General features: G+C 36.5%; 2 protein-coding genes across 2 annotated transcripts; both read left to right on the forward strand.

The window, feature by feature from the left end:
• The first annotated feature begins 5,457 nt into the window (after positions 1 to 5,457).
• Positions 5,458 to 10,214, forward strand: LOC137737660 (receptor-like protein 4). The gene is made up of 9 exons (XM_068477203.1): positions 5,458 to 5,724; positions 5,813 to 6,865; positions 6,970 to 7,120; positions 7,231 to 7,302; positions 7,393 to 7,461; positions 8,186 to 8,254; positions 8,820 to 8,897; positions 9,115 to 9,323; positions 9,649 to 10,214. Exons 1-9 carry the CDS (start codon positions 5,643 to 5,645, stop codon positions 9,753 to 9,755), a joined length of 1,890 nt encoding a protein of 629 aa, XP_068333304.1. The 5' UTR covers positions 5,458 to 5,642; the 3' UTR covers positions 9,756 to 10,214.
• A 12,688-nt stretch (positions 10,215 to 22,902) lies between these two features.
• Positions 22,903 to 24,432, forward strand: LOC137736919 (AP2/ERF and B3 domain-containing transcription factor RAV1-like). The gene has a single exon (XM_068476238.1). It carries the CDS (start codon positions 23,004 to 23,006, stop codon positions 24,222 to 24,224), a length of 1,221 nt encoding a protein of 406 aa, XP_068332339.1. The 5' UTR covers positions 22,903 to 23,003; the 3' UTR covers positions 24,225 to 24,432.
• The last annotated feature ends 276 nt before the right edge of the window (positions 24,433 to 24,708 follow it).

Genomic DNA, 24,708 nt, shown 5'->3' on the forward strand with positions numbered 1-24,708 from the left:
CGAACTTAAAAGAGTGCAAGGTTAAAAAATATATTAGCTAATATTTCATCCAACTCAGTGTTATCACTTTGTTGGGAACTACCCGGAATAGTCGAAGATGACTACCTGAAATATTTGAAGGATGACCACTTCGAATATTTGGAGGAGGGTTTAAGCCTTTTTTTCTTATAATATCATTTCATTATGTAATTGTATACTATGGCAAAAAAAAAAAGTCTTCGATTCTTAATCAATACTAATATCATGTAAATTATTCATTAAACAAAATTCAATTCAATTAATCAATACCAATGAGAATAATCAAGAATTCAATTTTTACTTTAAATAACAAGTTTATTCATCAATAATTATAAGATTTCATATTCATATTCAATAATTAATAACCATATTGATTAATTACTGTATGATTCTATGTCAAATAAACAAAATTTCAAATTAAATAAGCAATTAGGGTTAAGGCTAACATAAATTTGGAAATTAAAAACTTCATCTAAGAGAAAAGGGGCCAAGAATGGCAGCTGGAGGCTAGCTGCTTACGGCTTGGATGGCTTAAAAGCTTGAAGTTGAAGCCATAATGTTTGGTAGCAGGGGAATGAAGGGCCCAATAGGATCGGTTCTGCTGCCATCTGATTAATTTTATTTTTCAATTCTATACCTAAACGATGTCGTTGCATTAAAGGAAAATTTTTAACTAGGACTAAAGGGTGTCGTTTGGCCTGGCTTTTGAAAAAAATATAAAACCAAATGCAGCGAAGTTGCGCACCAGCAACAAACCCAAATCCAGATGAACACAGACGGAACCACCGCACCAACAGGCACTTTTGATGGGACTAGAAGGGCAAAACCATCGTTCCTAAACTTGTTTTCCGGCGAGGGGAGTGGTGACCACCACTCTTCGTTCTCACGTGGCTTCGCCACTGGATATGAGTGCAAGAGAATTTTTTAATGTGTCGGCGACATAGTTTGGTACGGCAAGGTAGTTATACAATTGGTTGAAATTTTTTTAAATTTCCACTCAATTGTATTATTACACATGTGCCAAATTACCCATTTTAAGATCCATGAGTGATCCATCATCCATCCAAGGCTTCCATTGTCCATATGAGTTCAATCGATGTGAAGTATATACAGAGATAACAAGTATTGTTACATGAGCCATTTAATATTACAATCTAGTAATATATCTCTTTATTTGTGAGTGAGAGGTCTTAGATTCGATTTTCGCTAAAGGTAAATTTGAACCACATTATTGTCAGCACATTATGAAATTTAGCGCACTCCCTCCTTTTTGTATAGATAATATCGTACGTTAAAAAAACAAAAGTTATATGCTCATATGACATTTTTAAAAATTTTTGAACAAGTGAGATGATAAAAGTACCATGCATGTCAACTTTAAGAAATCAATGTCAATGGCGACGTTATTTAACATGTTAATGCCAACAGTTGCAATGCATTACACCAATGAAACCCATCACCCCCAATAATTTAAAAAATAATCGAATTGCAAAAGCAAAAATAATCATACGAACCCACAGCCAAAACAAAAACACAAAATTCTTATTTGAATAAACTTGTCACATTCGTGCACGAGTACTAACATAAATATGACAACAAACAAACAAATTGACATATTGACACCTAACATTCACGATTTAATCAAGCCACCCATTGTCTAAATTAGACTTCCCTTAGTTTTTTGAGGCCATCTTAATCTCAAACTGGAAAAAAAGAGAGGTCCAATGAGATATCACACTTTTCTTGCTTTGCTACCTCCTCAACTTCTATGTTATTATTAAATTTGAGCAAGTGAACAAACTTAATCAAAGGATAATCATATGAAAGAAACAAATCAGAGTGGTTAAAAGTAGTTTGGAAAATGTAGTAAAATTAGTTTTTCTATAAGGCTTTTAAATCAAAATGGTCATTGAGATTGACGTAACATCTCACTTTAGTCCCTGAAATTTGAAATCAATAAAAGTGGTCCTTAAATTTGTCTATCATCAATCATTTTGGTTATTTTGTAAAAAAAATCTTCATTAGATAATGATAAAATGGTAAAAATACACTCAATTTTTGTCAAATCATTTTGGCACATTTTTTTATTTAATTGAGGGTATTTTTGTCACTTTGGTGCATATTTAACATAATTTTGTACAGAATTACCAAAATGATTGATGGTAGACAAACTTAGAGACACTCCTATCAATTTCAAATCTCAAAGACAAAAATAAGAAGTTATGTCAATTTCATTGACCATTTTGGCTAAAAAATATTTTAATAATTTTATCGATTTGTTATTAGTTATTACCATTAAAGTTCACACTCCCACCTAAAAGGTTAAAACCAACGATCGGAAAAACAGCGACGGAGTCATTTTCCTCCTCTTTTTCTGTATCTTCTTCCTCTTGGAGCATTTTTCTCAAGATTTTAAAACTACCTCTCTCTGTACGTAGTTGATTCTGGAAAAATTGGAAATTTGAGTGCTTGCTCTGAGTGGACCTCACCTCTATTTCTATATGAAAATAATACGTTAAGAAACACTGAAATCGCTCAAATGAGTCCAATTTCATTTTCTCAGTTCTCATCCGATTTAGTAAATACGTCATAAATTTACATATCGATATTTCCCAAGGTTTTAAAAAACGTTAGGCGCTAGTCGGGCGATGGGTTAGCGCCTAGCGCCTAGGCGGATTTAAGTAAATTTCTTGTATATCTTGTAAATAAGTGCATATTTACACTTACAAAAAATTATTTGTGTATGAAATCCATGTATAAGATAATAAAAGAATGATAAAATGCAAAAAGAATCTCCAACAAGTCCAAAATTTAAAAGCACATTAAGCATATATGCTATATAACCATAGTGAAGAGTATTGTAGGATGACACATGTACAACAAGTTCACAATTTAAAACAACATAAAATGGAAAATAGGAGGAAAACAAGGAAATTTAGTAATATAAGCTACTTATCTTTAGCATCTTGGAATTTAAGCTAATACACAACACACCTATTCTATAAAATTAACAAAATTTCAAGGTATAATTAGAACTTAGACTTTAAACAAATTTCACCAAAAAAAAAAAAAAAAAAACCACCCAGCCGCCTAGCACCGCCTAGGGCTGCCTATCCCTCCTAGAGGCACCCCGATTTTTCTAGCCGTTTTGTACAAAATCTCCTCGGTTCCAAGGTGTCACATCCCGGCCCGGGGCCGGGGCGAATCACTTCCCGGGCCCGCTCCACCACCGTAGCACGATATTGTCCGCTTTGGGCTTACCATTCCCTCACGGTTTTGTTTTTGGGAACTCACGAGCAACTTCCCAGTGGGTCACCCATCATGGGATTGCTCTAGCCCCTTTCTCACTTAACTTCGGAGTTCATACGGAACCCGAAGCCAGTGAGCTCCCAAAAGGCCTGGTGCTAGGTAAGGATGGGAATATACATATAAGGATCACTCCCCTGGGCGATGTGGGATGTCACAATCCACCCCCCTCAGGGCTCCGACGTCCTCGTCGGCACACCACGGCTAGGGTTAGGCTCTGATACCAAATTGTCACATCCCGGCCCGGGGGGCACCACTTCCCGGGCCCGCTCCACCACCGTAGCACGATATTGTCCGCTTTGGGCCCCAACCACGCCCTCACGGTTTTGTTTTTGGGAACTCACGAGCAACTTCCCAGTGGGTCACCCATCATGGGATTGCTCTAGCCCCCTTCTCACTTAACTTCGGAGTTCGCAATGGGGTCATGGCATGGCATGTATTCCTTTACATGCAATGGGATTGCTCTAGCTACCTTATTAATGAAATAATTAAACTGATCAGTATACTTAATAATACAGCCAATGGGGTCATGGCATGGCATGTATTCCTTTACTTCAGGTAGCTGAATATATATGTCACATTTATTATCCGAATTTATTCATGCCTTTTAAAATCAATAATTATACTGGAAAAAAATTAATTTCAACATTGGAACTTTGCGTTCATATTACGAGCACTGTTAGCATGAGGCACTGTAGTGATAATGCACTCGTGCCGTGTTTAAGTTGTTTTAAAAAGTACGAGGTTGATCAGAATCAGAAAAAATCTGAAAATTTTTCAATGCATCAACGAGTGATGCTATCTCCGTTCTTATGGTTTACAATTTTACATGTGATTCCTTCTTAGTTTTAATATGAATTAATTTCGTCAACTAAAGGAACGAAGTACTTAGCCATCAGCCAAACAAGGCCTTGCTCATTTATTAGCAAAGGGATGGTGGCTTGTTGCATTGCGTGGTCTTAGTTGCCAAACAATGCTTGGTTACTTAAAGATAAGTTGGAACACTTACTCAAAAGTTTTGTGTTTAAATTATAGAATTTTGTGCTTACGATCAGAACCGTTCACATTATAAATCATTTTGTAAAGATTATCTCTGCAAAAAATTAATTAAAACCAAAATCATTTAGTCAATCTATTGTAGCAAATACATAAACGATTCATAATGTTTATAACAATTTCGTTTCATTTGTTCATGATTGCCAGCCCAATAAACGCACTGTCTCCTATGGACATGGATCCTCCCCGGATCCAATTGTCCTAATCCTAGGGATCCATCAATCCGGATTGTTGAAATTTGATCCAACAGCTACAAACAGGGATCCGCTTTAAAAGTTATAATAACTTTAACCGTTAGATCAAATTTTAACGGTTTGTATTAATAGATCCCTAGGATTAGATCCGGAGAGAATCCATGTCCATCTCCTATTGACAATGCAGACGTAAGCAACAAAGCCAAGATTCAGTTTCTGGTTTGGGACCCCATCTCTTTCTCTCATTTTTTTTTTTCTTCATATATTTATTCTTCAAACTCTTGTTTATTTATGTTATTTAATTTATTGTTTATTTATTCATTTCAAATTTTACAAATAAATACAAGTGTAGATGCAATGAAAATAAATGTATCTTTTAGTGGTTAAAAATTTTAAATAGACAGTAAGTGCAACATTAATCGTTTGCAAATTTTTTACGCCCAATAAATTACCTTTTCATTTCATTCTGTCATCTAAGTTTGTCTTAATTTCAAAATGAGTTATGAAGTTAATTAGTCTATGGACTTGACAAAATGCATATATAATTGAAACTCAAAGTTGAGAGAAAATGTGGTGACCCATTTTAAAATTGAAATGAAGAAAACTAAAATTGACCAACTTGCTTCCCAATTTATGGACACCCACTATGTCCCTAACTAATATTTTGAATTCTGTTTCACCAAAACATCCGTATCTTGTTACTTATAATATCAATCACATTCATACGTGACGTCAGGACATAATATAACTGCTAATTTGCATGATTTTGTCAAATTTCCATCTACTCTACCTGACTGTGTTCCTATATTCCGGATTTAACTCCTCTAATCATTCTAATTTTATATTATTTTTGTATTAATTCCGTTATTTACCAACCCACCCACTCCCTCACTCGACTTACCAACTCCACCCCCTCAAGTCCAAATCTGACCACCACCTTACTTTCCCTCCCCGCTAATCTCGCCGCCCTTATTCTCCGCCTTTTCTCTTTTTTACCCTCCAAATTTCTCCCCTCAATCCGGCATCGTGCCCTAACACTCCTTCCCCGCTCCTTCCAAAACCAAAAACATGACCGCCGTCGTCTTCCTGCTCCTCTCCCTCTTCTTCTCCTCCTCCTCCTCCTCCGCTTCTCCACCGCCTTATCCCTACGGTAATAATCTCCACACTCTACACATTAACCGCTTTAACTAACTTTCTAACTGTCACTGACTCTACTACTTCTTTTTCTTCTGTCGCAGGTGGAGTCGCCTACCACATAGACTCCGGCAGCACCACCGACCAAACCGACCCATTCAACACCACCTGGCTCGCCGATCGCTTTTTCACAGGCGGCGCATCCGCCATCGTCTCCGAGCCCCTCCAATTCCACCACCCCCAGGAGCAGACCCTCCGCTACTTCCCTTCATCTTCCGGCAAAAAGAACTGCTATATAATCCCCAATTTGCCCTCCGGCCGCTACTACATCCGCACCTTCACCGTCTACGACAACTACGACGGTAAGTCACACTCCCCCTCCTTCGACGTCTCCGTTGAGGGAACTGTGGTCTTTTCCTGGCGCTCCCCGTGGCCCGAGGACCTCGCCCGCACCGGAGCCTACTCGGATCTCTTCGCTTTCGTCTCCGACTCAGACGCCGATGTCTGCTTCTATAGCATTGCCACCGACCCTCCCGTCATTGGATCCCTCCAGCTCTTCCGGGTTGACCCGGATTCCTACGACGCCGTTACCCTCGGCAAAGACTACATTCTCGTCAACTACGGCCGGTTCACCTGCGGCTCCGATCAGTTTGGCCCAGGCTTCAGCAACGACACCGACCTCTTCGGCCGCTCATGGCAAAGCGACAAGGATTTCCGATCCACCAGCGACGAATCCACCGTCCGATCCATCACCACCAGAAACACCATTGCCAACACCGACCAGGGCCCTAACTATTTTCCGATGAAATTGTACCAATCGGCAGCGGTCGTCGGCGGCAAAGCCCTGGAGTACGAATTGCAGGTGGACGCGAAGCTCGATTACTTGTTGTGGTTCCATTTCGCGGAGATCGATTCGAGCGTGACGAGGGCGGGGCAGAGAGTGTTCGACATTCTCATCGATGGCAAGAATGTGAAGCGAATTGACATATTCAAGGAGGTGGGGAGCTTCGCGGCATATTCATGGAATTACACAGTGAAGAACTTGAGTAGTAATGCTCTGAGTGTGAAGCTTCAGAATGTCGTCGGCGCGGTGTTGATCAGCGGGCTCGAAAACTACGCTCTGGTTCCTGTTGATGTTTCCACTGTTCCAGAACAAGGTATTAGTTAATGACAATTAACTTAATTGTTTGATTGAGGATGATGATAGTTGAATTGTGATTGATATAACTAACTTGGGAGCTCATGGTTCTATTATTTGTAGTGGTTGCTATGAAAGCGTTGAAGGAATCGCTTCGAGTTCCCGATCGGATGGGGTGGAATGGTGATCCATGTGCTCCGTCCAATTGGGTTACTTGGGAGGGAGTTTCGTGCCAGCAAAATAAGAATGGAACTGCCCTCGTCATATCTGGAATGTAAGAGTTTTATTTTCTTAATCAAAAGTGTTGAAGTCGATTAAAATAGATGTGTGAAGTTGTAAATCTACCTGCATTATCCATTCAATTAATGGTATCGTGTATTTCAGTGATCTTGGAAGTCAAGGATTGAAAGGGTTTATCAGTGACCAGATTAGTCTCTTGTCGAACTTGGTAAGCCTGTAAGTATCACCTGCAAAGACTAATTCTTGGTGATTCAACTTGTTTAGGGTAGAAGTTTATACTATTTTCTCATTCGAAAAAAACTGCAGGAACTTAAGCTCCAATTCTTTGGAGGGCGTATTACCATCTGGGCTAGGCCAAAAAACTCTCCATAGGCTGTAAGTCCCACTCATTTTCCTACAATGTCGGTAGAATACTTTTGATCTTTGTTGTGCGATTGATTGTTTCTGTTTTAATGTTCTTGTGTAACTGAAAAATGTTCTGTACGGGAACTTCAGTTGGTTGACCATCTATCTTGATTCTGTTGAGTATAATCTTATCTCAATTGATTTTTTAATGCTCTTGTGTGACTCGGAACTGTCTCATTGTTAGTATGCATGATTTTTCTTTAAATCGACTTCATATTTGTTTACTACAAGTGTATCTCACTGTTAATGTCAGCAGTTGACTTCAAATCAACCTAAAATTGTTCACTGTATAATTCATGTGTTAAACTAGGTTGTCATATAGTTTGGACTTTGAAATCTTGCCCTGAAGTTTGAGAAGTTTTCTCTTGCCATTTTTCTTTCTCTTCATCTAAATGACATTATCTAAATAACAGACTTAGCATTTAAAGTTATGATGTTCACTTTTGTTTTCGTTGTCATATCAGCTCCAATGTTTTTTTTTTTTTTTTTTTCTTTTTCTTATGATCTCACCTGTTGATTTCTTTTCTGGAAAATTATCCAAGTTGCCCATCGAGACCAGTTATAGTTAAGTATGCAAAGTTAGCATGGTTGTTAATTTCATATGTTGACAGAGTCTGATATTTTTTTTTTTACTTTTTCGGTTTGTTACTTGATTCTGTGTGATTATTTATTGTTATTACATTTGTATTTGTAGGGATTTGTCGAACAATCAATTTACTGGGCCTATACCGCAGAGTTTAGCGACTTCAAATCTCCAGCTTGTGTAAGTGTTCTGCTTATACATTTGTTTCCATCATTTGGTTATGGAACTCTGTTGTGGACAGTTTAATTATGAATTCCAATTATGTGAGTTTTCATTTTGTGTGTGGAACCTTGCTATGAAAATGTTCTCCTGTGATCACGGAATAATAAGGTTGCATTTTTTTAAGTAGGAAGGGCTTAAAGCAAATGTGTTATTGTACCAAAAACTGAAGATAGATTTTACGTGTGGTAGACTTTTCAACATTCTTTAAGTCTGGGAAACTGCTGCTTCAAATTTTCTCAAGTCTTGTAATCAATAGACATCTTCTACTGATAAGTCACCAACACTTAGACTAGGTTATTAAACATATGTTGTTCAGTAAACTTTATACTAGCTCGTAAAGGTCTCGATCTTTCCTTAGGAGTCTTGCCAAATGCAAACTGTTTAAGTTCTATTTAACCTAACACTGGCAACCATATATAAACATTATGCTAGCTTATAAAGGTCTCCATCTTCTAGTCTTGATTGCCAATATGCTTTCCATGTGTTTATTGCTTTCTTTTGAATACACGTTCTCTGTTATCAGGTTACTGAACAATAACTTATTGGAAGGCCAAGTTCCAGAGGAGCTCTATTCTGTTGGTGTGCATGGTGGAGCAATTGAGTATGTCATTCGATATTCTCACTTTTTTTAATTATATTTTACATTTTGATGAAGCTGCACATTTCTAATATATGCTTGTACGATTGTTTGTAAGGATAAAACAATTGTGTAGGTGTTAACATCAGTATTCAATGACCTATTAACATTATTGTTGTTGGTTGTGATAAGAGCCTTTCATTGTATACTTAACTAACGAGCAACTATGTTTCTTTGACAGTCTTTATGGTAACAAAGGTTTGTGCGGTGTACCATCTTTGCCCGATTGTCCTTTGTTTTGGGAAAACGGAGGCTTATCTAAGAAGGGTAAAATTGCGATAGCCGTATCCTGCGTTCTTGTTTTTTGTCTGGTCATGTTGGCATTGTACATTTTCTGCATCCGAAGGCGTAGGAATGATTATGACTTTGGCCTGCCGCAAGACTTAATGTGTAAGTATGAAAGAAGTTCAGATTTGTCAATATATCTCATATTTGGTTGTTGATTATATCTTTTTTGGTGTTGATATTTCGTGTTCATCTTTGTTTCTATTTCACAACAGTAGCAACTTAATTGCAATTCACATACTGGTGTTGTGTTTGTTGCAATCTTCTACAAACATGAATTGTAAAACCGATACAACAGGCAATAGCGCCAGAACATATTTCTCACTTCCATTTCTAGGCATCGTTGTCTTGTCTAATCTGCTAGCATATTATGTATTCAGTTTTTCAGTTTCTTCTGACGGGTTTTTTTACTTTTTCCCCTTTCTTCAAGCACTTTCTGCTAATAAGAGAAACAGGTATCAAAGACAGAAGTCCCTGATGCTTCTTGAGATGGAGAGCCAACATGCCAAGGCATTAACACCATTTACTCCCCAATAACGGCGACACAGAGTTTTCTCTAATAGGAATGTAGCAGTGTTAACATTTCACTCGCGAAGAAGATATACGATGGGGAACGTGATTCTGTTTGTACAAAATTACAAAATTTTCAATTCTGATTTGGACAGCGCCCCATCCCTGCTTCACAAGTTGGCTTCATGGTTATTGCATATGTTGGAACAATTTTTTCAAGCACGAGGTCCTCCCGAAGCCGGTCTGCAGTACAACCTATCGGAAATTTTGATTGCCAAAAGAAGTGCGTAAGTCCGGAGCCATTATACCGAAGTTTACTTGTTTATATTTATAGTCGAAACTGGTGTCTCTTCCAATTCTTTCCCCAAATTATATATCACTGATTTTTAGTCAGATTAGTGTTTCCCTGCAGAAATGTGTACTTTTATTGTAGAGGATTTTGATAGATAATATGCTAATTTAAGTTTCTGGGTTGCTTGTTCGTTATGAAGCAGAATTGAGAGAAACCCTAAAGTTATTTGCTCTTCCTATTTTTAAGAGTACGATTTTCTACAATTTGCTGAACTGCGTTACTCAAGGATGTGTGATCTCTGCGTTCAATGTTCTTTTTCTTGCAATGTACTCCTGTGTTTCTTTTTTTTTTTTTAAATATTTGGATTGAATAAATCAAAAGAAAATTAAAGAAGCGTTATCTACTATTGTTAAACTGTGGTTCCAATCAACGACTGGAAAAGTTGTCTTATGTGCGTAATCATGAGAAATTAAGAGATTAGCTCGACAGCAAAATTACTAGTTATCATTCGTGATCAACTTGACAGGTTAAATAAGAATTTTGTCTCGAGCTCCATCAATTCAAAATTTAAAGATTGATAAACCGCATATAAATAATTCTGCTCCGCTGGGAAAGCTCCCCTTCATATTGGTTCAGGCTTGATATAATATGGTTACAAGAAGAGAACTAATAATTCAATTGGAGTGGAGCAGGTGATGTTTTAAGAGATTCTGATGGTAAATAGATTTTTGGGGTTTGCACCAATTTGGGCATAAGTAAGATTCTCAGTAATGAGCTGTGAGGATTTTATTTGGGCTTACAATTGACATAGAGGTTAAGGATTGATAAATTATTGGTGGAATCAGACTCTACTCACAATTTATTGGTTGTTGCAAAGCTGCTAGCAATAATCATCCTTTGGGTCCCTGGTTTCGGCCTATCGAAAGTTGCTTTCAAGATCTTGGCAATGCGAACTTCGGTATGTCTACAGAGAAAATAATTTTGTAGCAGATAATTTAGCAACATATAGTTTGAATTTAGATTTAGGCTATTTTTACTTTGATAATCTTGTTCAGTTAATTTTGTTCATAAGTATCGACCTGGGATATCCCATTGTTTGGGCTGTTAGCATTTAGCTCTTTTTCAAACAAAAAAAAGAAAGAGATTAGCTTTTTTTTCTTTATTTATTAGGAGAAGGAAGGAAAGAAATGATTCTCTTTTTCTTTGTTCATATAATTAATTGTTACTTAACGTGATAGAATTTTCACCTCTGTTTGGTAGAAAATATCAAAAAATAACAACTAGAAATTGAAAAAAAAGAAAGAAAACTATTCAAGCCAACAAAATGCATGGCAGGTAGATGTCAACCCGTATATAATAAAGGGTAATCGTTAATATTTTATAATATAAAAAGTCATAGGTTACTGTTAATATTTTAAGTAATGTTAAGCAGATTAACTTTTTATACTAAATATATAAACTACATAATGTGTTAGTGTCACTAACAAAGAAATAAGCATGTTAATTAACATTTAAGTAATAAAATCATTAACAATCAAACTGCATAATTTACAAAATTTAATTTTAAAAGTTGGTATTCCTAATAAATTTACATGCAAAGCAATGTGCATAGTAAATGGAATTCTGAACGTGAGTTCACTTCCCAAAGTGCAACATTAGCTGCCACTTTGACAATTATGCAAAAGTCATAATTAATTAGTACAAAATTAATCACAAAATTAAGCAAATCATAAGCAAGTTTTGAACCCGGCCGCACAGAAACAAGGACCGTATTAATATTATAAACACCACATGATCGGATGATCCTCACCTCTACAGCTCATTCGAGCAAGGGAATCTCTCATGCTTTCACAAACATGAATTGTGACAAATTGTCAAATAATTAAAGTTAATTTAATCAGCTCCTGATGGATTATTGTGACTTAGAAGTTTGAATGAGATGTGATTAAGTGTTAAACAATTGTTTTAACGTAATGCATGCAGTTAATTAACTATGTTTAGGCAGACATCCACGTCAGGGGCATGCAGCCCACTTGTAATCTCTTTCAGCAGAGACTTGGAGTCGTGGGTCTTTGTTTCTTGGACTATGTCTTCTTCTGCTCTTGTTCAAAAAGAAAGAATATCATGCATTATCATGTACGTCTTCAAACAAGTTGGATTCTCTCTCATCTCTTTTTCGTTATCCTTCATTTCCTTTTTCCTCCTCTCTCAGTTTCTTCTTCTTTTTATTTTCTTTCTTTACAAAAAAAGGAAAATAAGATGATGATGTGGTTTAATCTTGAGCATTCAAATAGAATAGGAGGGGAAAATTAATAAGAGGGATAAAATCCAAATGCATTGTTGCAATTGCCAAATCTCTAATTGGAATCATAAACATACTATATTAGATTTAATGACTTTAGTTAGGGTTAATCTAGATGGATTGTTGTGATGGTTAAGCAAAATCGATACCAGCTAACTCCTAAAATCATTATTTGACTCTTTACATGTAACTCATTATAATCTTAATTTTAAAAGTTCTTGTCCGCGGCATACATGTACTTAAACAGTGATTTGTTAAAAAAAAAAAAAAAAAAAAAAAGACTCTTTATATGTAAAGAGCGAATATATTTTTTTCCTGTTCCAGTTAGGCACACGGATTAACATGGAAAACCCTAATGCCTTCATCTCTTTTGGTCTACAAACCCAAATGCCTTGGGAAAAAAAAAAAAAAAGACTCTTTATATGTAAAGAACCAATATATTTTTTTTCCGGTTCCGGTTAGGCACACGGATTAAACATATAAAACCCTAATGCCTTCATCTCTTTTGGTCTACAAACCCTAATTTCTTTACCAAGCAACTGGGTATTGTGCAGTTCACATATCTTAATTAACGTTTTGCATGCAAGTTGTAGCTTTTGGACTTTGTCAAGATGAGGACTTTGCAAATGCTCCAACTGGGCCAGCTTTGGTTGAAAGAGTGAGTATTTAACCTAACAAAATGTATGGTTTACAAAGTCCCAACAACGATCGAGCAGCTCGAGCAGCATTTGGAGATTTTGACTTTAGACACCATCAAACAGACACATTCAGAAAACGCTTCTTCCCTAGTTGACATTTCTTTTAATAACAAATGTGCAAAGACTTCGGTACGTATAGATTAAACTAACGGTTTCACAAATATTTATTATCTCTGTTTGTAGGTGCTTTTTTTTCGTATTTTTTGAGTGAAATTTCCACGTCCAACTGCTACTCTTGATCAGACAGAGTCTTGGGAAAAAAAATTGGACTTCTGACTATATGGATTATTAACTAATTAGATTTTAAATCTTTGTTGATTTAAAAATCAAAGTAAAACCTTAATTATGAAACTATGCATGTATAACTAATACCGCTTAGGCATGTTGTAATGGATGTTAACCTTTTGATGTTTTCATCATGGCGAACCCTTAATTTGATGCATATATATCTCACTCGCCTGAAAGATCGTTTTCGTGGAGTCTCATTAAGTTGCGTGGTGAAATTAGATTTTAATACTAATTAAGGGTTTGTTTAGAAGTATTTTTAAAACAATTGAAATCATTTTTGGTGAAAATGTTTTTGGACCAATCCTTAATAAAATGACATGTGAATATTGAAAAAACACTTTAAGTGTTCTTGGAACCCAAAAACGTTTTGTTTGAAAGTGATTTTAATCATTTTAAAAGCAGTTCAAAACAAGCTCTTAATCGTTAAGATCGTATAAGCAGACATTGACCAAATAAAACTGACTTTTGAGTGTATAATGCCGAAAAACTCTGTAAACCATCATAAGGTATGGTATTTTGCCTTTATGATGAAAAAGTTGAAACCTAAACCAGTCACCACTCTTTATGATGAAAGTTGAAACCTAAACCAGTCACCACCCAACTGGTTAATAACCCTTGAGACAACCCATAACCCTCCCTTTCTCTGGTTTTCAGATTAATCAAAACCATCAAACTTGTTGACTTCTCCTAATTACATAAAAATTAAGAATATTTTCGTATATATAATTATCAATTACCAGCACATAGCCGAACTTCTAATTCAAACCGCGATTAGTCTTCCTCTAAGTGCGGATTAGTCCAAACTAATTTAGAACCTGTTGACCTGGTTGACCTCGTGTTGTGTATTGTACTCATGTGGTATTGCCAACTCACCCACAACGCCCTCAGCTAATATTTTTCTTAATTAATTCATCACCGCATGATCTCAGTCATCTCACCCACATAATTCCGGCAAGTGTGTGTTAAAAACAATTAATAAAACAAAATATTTAATCAGACAAGAAAAATATTGTGACTATAAATAACTTGGAAGGTAGTGGCATGGGGGATAACGTGGAATGGAGGAAGAAAGGTAAATACTTATCTGCAACATTAGAAAACAAAACACAGTCGCAATCAATCTCAATATTTGAAGATTGAGGCTAAACTATTTGCTGATATTAATTTGTTGCTAATTAGGTCGTATTATTTTGGTGATGGTGGACACCCACAACAGGAAAAGTCTAATTTGACTATGTGGCGTTCAAATTTTATGCGTGCCATGTCGGCAACATAAACAACCTCATGTATTATATATGCATATATATATATATATATATATATATATATATATATATATTTACGTGTGTCGACCCGCTAGGGTTTGGTGTTTGAAGCATAGCATTAGCATTAGCATTATCTAAGGAATTCATGCACGTGATAGTATAATTAGTTGGTGACTTTTTAAAAGGAAAACTAATGAAAAGGGTTTGAAAACTTTAAGTTTTAATAATAAAGACAAAATAAAGGGTAAAGTGAATAGTACCATAATTGACTTTTTAGTGTAAAAATGTGGTTTTTCGTTAAAGTGAACAGTACCGTGGGCTTTTCGTTAAAACTCTCTTTTTTAAAAGCAATTAGTTGGTGATTAAGAACGGTAAGAATACCAAAGTTTCATTATTTTTATTAATTTTTTTTTTTTTTAAAACATAGTGTATTATGCGATATACCGTAGCACAATTCGATATAAGTAAAATCAGAGTAAGAGTTTTGATCATCAAAATGAGAAGATTCTTACATACAATTGAAGATTTATCTTAGCTCATTATCCTGTTTTGCTCATTGTGTGTGAATGTAATGGGCGAAATATATGACGATTGCGCCCAAATTAATAGTGATTTTCACCTTTTTAGGCTTGGATGTGGAACATGAATCAATCACGTCAAAGTAAACCATATAAGATGAAACAAACAAGTAACACTATTCCCACTCAAAGGAGAATCTGAAAGGAAAAATACAAACAATGATTGAGAATTTGAGAGTGGACAGTACAGCGTGGAGAAAAAAATCTAAAAGCCTATACATCGTTCAAACTCAGTTGATCAATCAGAGAAGACCCCATTGATGCAATTTGCGAGTCAAACACTGCAGGTCGACGATCCATCTAGAAGGGCATAATATTCTGAATTAGATGAGCCTTCTACAGTGTTTTAGACACTACTGACTGACCCATTTGTAATTCTTGTAACGTGGTTAGGGAGGGAAACTTCCGTTCGTGCACCAGGCATGTTATGTTAGTAAAATTCTAAATTAATCATACATGTTTACATTTATTTAATGAAGAAAAATTTATGTTCATCATATTGTGTATGATTTTGGAAATGCCATTAATAAGTAAGTAAAACTTCTTTCTATGTGCACAACTGCATAATCGTGTGATCCGACATGCGAATCTGTATAAATCCTAAAATTTGGGCAGCTTGAGTTTTTCTTTTGTTGCTGGCTAGTGTTAAATGTGAATACATAAGAGAGGGAAGCCCTAACCCTAATGATGTTTCTTTATCTTCTCACCCACTATGTATAGATTAAGGAAGACTTTGTGTGAATCAAAGTCTCAACCAATGGGAAGAGTTATGTGGCACACAGGGACTAGGACAGAGTAGGACCAGCCCCGATGACCCAATAGCGGGATTGCTTTTGTTTTGGTCAAGAAAAGCAGCTTATAGTCACAGACCCTACTACTACTTTAGAGCCTAGTGGCTCGAGCAAAGCTCAATGGAAACAATGTTGCTGCTGCCTACTTGTCGTTGGGGTTTAGTTTACTTGAATAGTAATATAGAATCTTCCACGCTCTTGAACATTAAAATAATTCAAAAGTTTTCTTTGACCAAGTTCAATTTTTCTCACGAGAGTTTCGCTGTACTTCAGCCTTGATTCAAGATCTTAGTTGTTTTGTTAATTAGCACTTAACCCCTAAAAAGTTAAATTTTGAACATGTAAAAAGATTTATCAGAAGATTGATTAAAAAAATTTATGGCTTAAGTAATTAAGAGCGGTTATACAAAAGATAGGAGTAGCTCGAATACTTTTGGTTATGATATCAAGGACTGGTTTGGAGTTGCATAAATTTTATTTAAAAGTAGCTTCTTAAAAAAGTTGGAGCCTTAATTGTGTTTGGTAAGTGAAAATAATTATTTTTTTCTTTTCAAAATCATGGGTTTAAAATATTAGAAAGCAAAAGTAGTTTTACACCTGTTTCTAAAAAAAGCTTTTCATTGGAGGCAGGTTAATAAAACATTTGTATTGACAATCCCACCCCATCTTTTTTTGCTAAAAACACTTTTAGCACTATAGTTTACTAAATACGTACTTGTTTTTTTTTTACTTATTTTTTTTTTTTAACAACTATTTATTATCACAGCACAACATAAATCATTTATAAAAGAAAAAACAAAGTAATTACCCAAACTAGCCCTAAGAGTTACTAACCTTGTTCAATTTTTATCACGTTGGACTTATGTGTTGATTTCAGGCATTTGCTTTGCTTAATTTATCACCAATATAGATAGTTATGCTATTAAATCTCTCTTATTAACCCTCAACCGGAGAAGTTGAATTTTCAAATCCACTTCGAATGTTGAACTTTTCCATGCAAATGCTAGGGTTTACAGAATTACAGCTGACTAATTATCACGCATGTTATTTTCTGAAACATTACCCTTAAATTACCCAACTTAATTCAACAGTTTAAGCAATAATAAGCATCACCTGGTTTTAACCTAAAAGGTGGGTCATTGTCCACGTCGACGTCGGTGAAAGATCAAGCAACGGTCAAGGATCTTATGATATCACTCAGTTACTTAAGTTTTTTTGGTCCATGTTTTTTATTTTATTTTTCCCTTAAATTATATCTTGTATTTGTTGGTGGAGTGTTGATTACGTGCGAGAACAAGTTGGAGGATAAGAAACAAACAATTGGCAAACCAAATAATGCGTGTTGTTAACGTGGAAAAAAATAATATATAAAACCAAATTTCCCATGTTGTTCCCATAAATTATTTCTGGTCTTTTGTTTTGAGAAAAGGACACGGCTTCTCTACCCTCCCAGTTTCCATACATTCTCATCCTCTCTTATTTTATGCAGTCACGGTTAAGTCACGTTAATATTTTATATTAATTTTTTTATAAAGATAATAAGACAAAAATAATAATAATATAAAATATTAACGTGATTTAACTGTGACCTCACAAATATAAGAAGATAAAAATCTATGAGAACTAAGAGGACAGAGAAGTTGGTCCTTGAGAAAATATTCACTTTCATGATAACACTGTTTTTTTCCCACAACTAGTGCAAATTGCAAAATAAAATAAGAGGTTTTGTACACCTGTGTTTTGGGACCAGTGGTCCCACCTTCACCTAGTATGTGGCAAGTGGCAAGTGCCAACTGGCAAAGCGTGTTTAATAATGTATCTTATATCACGTGTACAGTCAGCAACCCCGAAACCCTAATCTCAATTTTCACCTTGATTAATTATGCATTATCTTCAGAGAGTCTTGGATTATGATCACAATTAAAGGTAAGAGTTGCTTGAATTGGATGCCATGCCATTCTTTCATTAAACCCTAATGCTTTCATTAGCATCGACGTACATGATGCCCCCTGTCTTCTTATCAACAAGCGTTAATGTTTATTTTTTGGGTTAAGTACGGAAAATCCAAAATATGCTCGCCTTCGCGATGAACAACGTCGGCCACGAGGTTTTTGGAGCCGATCGGCGGTTGAACTTGGCCAATGAAGTTAGAGATCCAACATTCTACGGACTTAATCTACATAATTATTGTAACATGTCTTGTTACGTAATATATAATCTGATTCGTTAATAATTTTATTTGTACACTAAAACCCTAAGTGGTCACTTAATAAGGCGACCTTAGGGGAAGGTCCTATATTTTTTATCCCAAATGTGCTATTTATCTACTAAGCTAATGGATGACATGAATCTTTTTCCATGGCCTAAAGAAAACTTGATGACACAAAGCCTTTTTCCCATCATCAAATTCCTCGACGTGGTGACTTTTTTCTTTCCTTTTTCTATTTTTTAGGCCGCACAATATGACTTCACACTTGAAAACATAAAGTTCATAAAAATTAAAATTAAAGTCAAGCTTGTGTGCGTGCGTGTGTGTGTGTGTGTGTATAATTAAGCTTATCTTTGTCACATATTGTATGTTGGTTTCCAATTATTGGCCATTTAATCAACTAATTTGTACTTATATATATCCCTTCAATCTTTTTATCTTCAAGCATCCATATCAAAGATTCCCATATATTTTTTTCGTCACCAGCAACGTGTAAAATTGATCTTTCTATCTTTGTAAAGTTAATTTGACGTGGAACTTGTTGCAAATGTGTTGACAGGGTATGAGGTGGCGTAGTGATCTTCGGTCACCACAACCAACTGAAAAATGCCCTAATGGCTCAGAAACTGCCGACAAATATATAAACATCACTATACATATCACAAAAACTTTTCTTCATTTTATATTTAGGTTACCAAAAGTTTTGGAAAGAGCAGGCCCCCATCTCAAGGTTATGAAATATTGCAAGTCTTTTTTTATGACTTACGTAGAGAGTTTTAGCTTCTTTGTTGATTTTTATGGATCGCTAATCAAGAAGGATTGTCATCAACAGCTGGACTCAAACATTAACCTTGGTCTAGCGAAAATCCTTGTTGGCAAAAAAAGAGAGATGCAACACAAGAACTTCTCAGAATGTCACTCGTACTTATTCGATTTATAATTATACAAGAAAAAGATAAATACATACTTTCATTTAACTTTTGATATCAATGTCACTTAAGCACTAACTAGATTGGGATATCATGACACGTGAACTGAGGTTCCTCGTCACTACCTCCACTATATATTTGTTACTTCGGATTAATCAAATAGTAGTCTGGCTAATGTACGATAAGGGTGTGACACATGGTCGACGGAAAAGTGTTTATTCTTTACCTCAGCTATAATTACTTTATTAATAAAAAGGTGAGAAAAGTAAAGCACCTGAACAATGTCTTAATTGGATTAATTAAATGTTCTAAATGTGAAAAGGATAGGCATGGTGATCAAGGCTGCTACCGCCTAAGAGATAAACCATGTAATTTTATATGCAAATGGTGATTAGGGAAGGACTATTGAGAGAGCTAGAAACTTCAAAACCAATTAGGGAATACTTTGTGATGATGATTAAAGATAACAAGAGAGATTAAGTAGAGTAAGCAGAGAGCTTGGTGGGAGCAAGCAAGTGATTATTCCGATAAGATAATATAAATATCTATGGCCTTAATGATCTAATTAGCCTGAGGCCCCGAAAGATCAAAAATGGCACAGAAAAGTGAAGACATGTGACGCACGCTTTTAACTTTTTTTGTGTCGGCTTTGGATATATATGCTGCATATGTTTAATGTTTGGATTTGATAGGAAATGACGTACAAACACACTAATGTGGCAATCTAATGAGTGGTGACCTAATCGCTTAGCAAATTAGTCACCTGTTAACCATTAATAATTAGTTGGATTCAGCATTTTTTGTAATCAACACGAATCAAACACGAAAAGAAATAACGTTGTATAGAGAAATGTATTAGTTGTACAATCAGAACTCAATAAGTTTATTGGAGAGGATGCACCTCAAACACATCAAATAATTGTGGGTTTTTAGCTAAAATTGTTCACGAGATTGATGTGATTCCTCAATTTAGTTTTTGAGATTAAAAATTAATAGAACCAGTTATTGAGTTTGTTCACCATCAATCATCTTAGTACTTAATTGAAGAAAAATCTTCATTAAATAAGAATAAAATGATAAAAATACCCTTAAGGGCAAATCGTTTTGGCATATTGTTCATTAAATCGAGGGTATTTTGGTTATTTTGGTCCTTGTTTAACAAAAATAATTTCCGAAATAACCAAAATGATTGACGGTGGGCAAATTCAGTGACCACTTCTACTGATTTTAAATCTTAATAACCAAGTAAGAAGTTATGTTAATCTCATAAATCATTTTAACTAAATTGATGCTCGTACTCTTGGTTTCCCACTTGGAATGAGTGGCAATAACATAACGGAAAGACAGGATATCCGTAGTACAACAACCGGAAAATAGATTTAAAGAAAAAAAGGGTTAATTACACGTAAATGGTAAATCCTCCTTATTATCCGAATTAAAAATGTGGATGCAAATATGGAGAAAGTAGGACGCATGTTAACAATCAGAAAACCACAAGTCCATATTGGCGCAGTCCAAAAAAAGCCGACCCACCGTCTTCAGCGCTCCGGTTTTGGCAAGTTGCCCACGGGACCCCCAGAAGACCGTGGAATCCTCCGTACATTGAACCCTTAAAATACATTATATAATATCACAATTCACTTGAAATGAAATCCTCACCTCACATCACATCACCTCCTAACCCATTGTATTAGTCTAGCATTGGTGAAAATTAAACCCAAATCCTGAGGGCATGACTAATTACGAAGAATAAATACGAAGGGAGCGATGATTATTCTTTTTCGTGTCAATGTATTATGCATTTATTAATAATTAAAGAATGAAAAATATGCTTCAGCGCGATATACCGGATAATTAGATTTCACATACTTCTCTGATTTATTCTCACACCGATTTATGATATTTTCGATTTTAATTAAGTTAATGTGACACGAAAAGAATAATGTAGAGGGAGTGGGTCTAGTAAACAAGGCTAGGTGGCCACTTGGAGTAGATCTCCACTTGGAGGGAGAAATGTCAATGTTGGTTGGAAATAATGTGAGATGCATACATTTATTCATACAATGTACAATTTTAAACAATTGATTTATAATTTTGTTTTGTATTTTTGGAGATCGAGATACCAAGGTTGAACCTAGGCAATAAGACAAAACATCAAAGTAGGGGAAGGACGAATCAAATCAAGCCAGGTACGAGCTGGGTGGGGTTGTAGAGAGAGAGAAATGGGAATTTCTTGTTGGATGACACTTTGCCCTTTGCCCCTTGCCCCTTTGTTTTGAGACTTCAATCCTCCAATGCCTATCCAGTTCTAATCTCTCTCTCTCTCTCTCATTGATTTAACTTTAGCCCCACAACCCATCCTACTTCCTACCGCTAGTGGAATGGAAGCCTTCTCTCAATGTTTATCTGCATTCTCATTTGATCAATAAAAGCAACACACCAAAAACCAAATCATAGACTTCACATTTATTTGCACGTTTTGATCAAGCATCCCATATTATTCACAATTTAGATAAGATTCGCATTTTCATTTATAAAACATATTGTTTTGATCAATTGATTACATATAATCACATCGACTTATAAGTATTATTTGCAATTCATATAAGATTCGCATTCTCATTTATAAAACATATTGTCTTGATCAACTGATTACATACAACCACATCAACCAATAAGTATTTGAATTACTCAAATGTAACCGACAATCATTCTGTCCTAACTAATTAATTTAACTCATATCGACATTTTCTGTGGATAATAGATTGAAAAGAAATGATACAATTTTGCATTTATTTATATAATAAATTGAGGTGATGGTAATAGAGGAGAGGCCATACTAGAGGGGTGGGAGAAGCATGCAGGAGAAATGATTTTCAGGGGGGGATGAACTTAAACCGAGACAAGGTCCACACTCATGTGAACCCCACCAACTTGTTTCATTGGGACCCACCTCACATACACACCCCACATCCCACACATACTATCACCCTGCCTAGCTATCTTGTATCCCCAAGGGAGAAAGGAAATGAATTCGGATCTCTTCCTCCTAATTCATCAAGTTTGGAGATTTAAGTCGTTTAAATTTGATCAAACGGTTAAAGTTATTATAACTTTTAAAGTGAACCCCTGTTTGTAGCCGTTGGATCAAATTTTAACGGTCCGGATATTCGAACTTGATGAACTAGAAGGAAAGGATTAAGAGATGATCCATTTCCAGAAAGAAAGAGGAAGATATATATTATATTAAAGAAAATAAAGTCACACTTAGCAATTGCATACAAATAATATCTAGGCATATTCTCTTCTAATGGTTTTGTTTGATGGAAGAAGCTGTTGATGCCCATTGGAAATCATGGTTTGTTTTTTACAGGTTTTGTTTGATGAAATTCGTCTTTTGATTTTATTTTGCCGTTTTATTATCGTGATTATATAGAACTTTTATATTACCGTTTTAGACATAAATAAACATAAGTGTGCATGTAAAAAAATTAAGTACCCGAAAATCAATTTCCAGTGTTTGGCACTCTTTCAATATTTTTCTCCTTGTTATTCCCTATTTGCCAATAGTTTTCCCCGTTCTGTATATTTTTCTCAATCTCTCGCTCACACAGAATGAACCTTCCCAGCTCTTTACCATCCCAATCCTTTGGGTTGACCCACCACAACCACATCGCGATATCTCCATATATTTCCACACTAATAATAATATTAAAACCATATACAACATACTAACAAGTAAATCCCAAATTAAACCACCCCCCCCCCCCCCCTCTCCTATATATATCCATCCTTCAAACAATACCATTTCATCCCCCCTCCTTCTCTCTCTCAAAAGCACCTTCTTACCTCACCTCTCTCTCTCTCTCTCTCTCTCTCTCCTCCTTCCAACATACAACATACATAATCAACAAACAAGAAAAATGGACGGAATAAGCAGCACAGAAGAGAGTACAAGCAGCGACTCCATATCCATTTCCCCACTCCATCATATTGTTACACGTGTGGACCCACTTGCCAAGTCAGCCCCCCAAGTGGCCAGCCTCTGCCGCGTCGGCAGCGGTGCCAGCAGCGTGATTCTCGACCCCGAGCTCAGCAGCGGCGGCGGCACTGGCGGCGTCGAGGCCGAGTCCCGGAAGCTCCCTTCCTCCAAGTACAAAGGCGTGGTCCCGCAGCCCAACGGACGCTGGGGTGCCCAGATTTACGAGAAGCACCAGCGCGTCTGGCTGGGTACCTTCAACGAAGAGGACGAGGCCGCCAGGGCCTACGACGTTGCTGCACAGCGCTTCCGTGGCCGCGACGCCGTCACCAACTTTAAGCCCCCATCCGCCGAACCCATTTCCTCCTCCGACGAAGAAAACGACGACGTCGAGGCCGCGTTTCTGAGCTCCCACTCTAAGTCCGAAATCGTCGACATGCTGCGAAAGCACACTTACAATGACGAGCTGGAACAGAGCAAGCGCAACAACTGCGCTTACGGGAAGCGGTCCCGGACCAATGGACCACTGGGCCTATTCGGTACGGACAACAGTCGAGTCCCGAAAGCGCGTGAGCAGCTTTTCGAAAAAGCCGTGACCCCGAGCGATGTCGGGAAACTGAACCGCCTCGTGATCCCGAAACAGCACGCGGAAAAGCACTTTCCTTTGCAAAGCGGAAGCGCTGCAACCGTAACGGTAAGCGCTTCTTCCGCTTGCAAAGGAGTGCTTTTGAATTTTGAGGATGTCGGGGGCAAAGTTTGGAGGTTTCGGTACTCTTACTGGAACAGCAGTCAAAGCTACGTGTTGACCAAAGGGTGGAGCCGGTTCGTGAAGGAGAAGAATCTGATGGCCGGGGACATTGTGAGCTTTCAGAGGTCGACCGGACCGGACAAGCAGCTGTACATTGATTGGAAGGCCAGGATGAGTGTGAATAATAACAACAATAACGGGTCAAGCCCGGTTCAGGTTGGTCCGATTCCGATGGTTCGGCTATTTGGGGTCAACATCTTCAAAATACCTGGGAGCAGCGGGGCCGGGTCAGTGGATGCTGCTGCAGCTGCTGCTATCGGCGGAGGTTGCAATAATAATATTGGGAAGAGAATGAGAGAGATGGAGTTACTGGAATTAGAGTTTGGCAAGAAGCCAAGGATCATTGGAGCTTTGTAGCATTTTCTAATTTTTATTTGTTTTTCTCTAGCATTTTGTGAAGTTGCAAGAAACGTGATATGTAAATTAGATGACCCAAAAAAAAAAAAAAAAAAAAAAAAGGGCTGAGCTGAAGAAAGCAAAGCTTTTGAAATTAGGTGCAACAAATTAATTTGATAAAAGAAAAATTCAAGTTGAATTTTCAAAGGATAAGTCAATTTTTGTTGTTTCTGTTGCTAGCTAGCCAAGTGGACTGCTTTCCAAAAAAATCTCTCCCTCTAATGTTCGATTTGTTAAGGGAGGGTTAGGCATGGAAGTGGAAGGAACATTTTGTTGCTTCAGAAAGGCAATAAAGGGACTATTTGGCTTCAATTGGCCAATAAGAATCAACCATTGATTCATTGCTTCTTAGTTCTTACTACACTTTTTTTGGCATCTCAGAGCATCTTCGAATAAAATGTCAAATCCTAAGTCATCAAAATCTTACAATTTTTTGGCAACTTAG

This window comes from Pyrus communis, chromosome 6 (genome assembly GCF_963583255.1).
Source record: "Pyrus communis chromosome 6, drPyrComm1.1, whole genome shotgun sequence".
Taxonomy (NCBI): Eukaryota; Viridiplantae; Streptophyta; class Magnoliopsida; order Rosales; family Rosaceae; genus Pyrus; species Pyrus communis.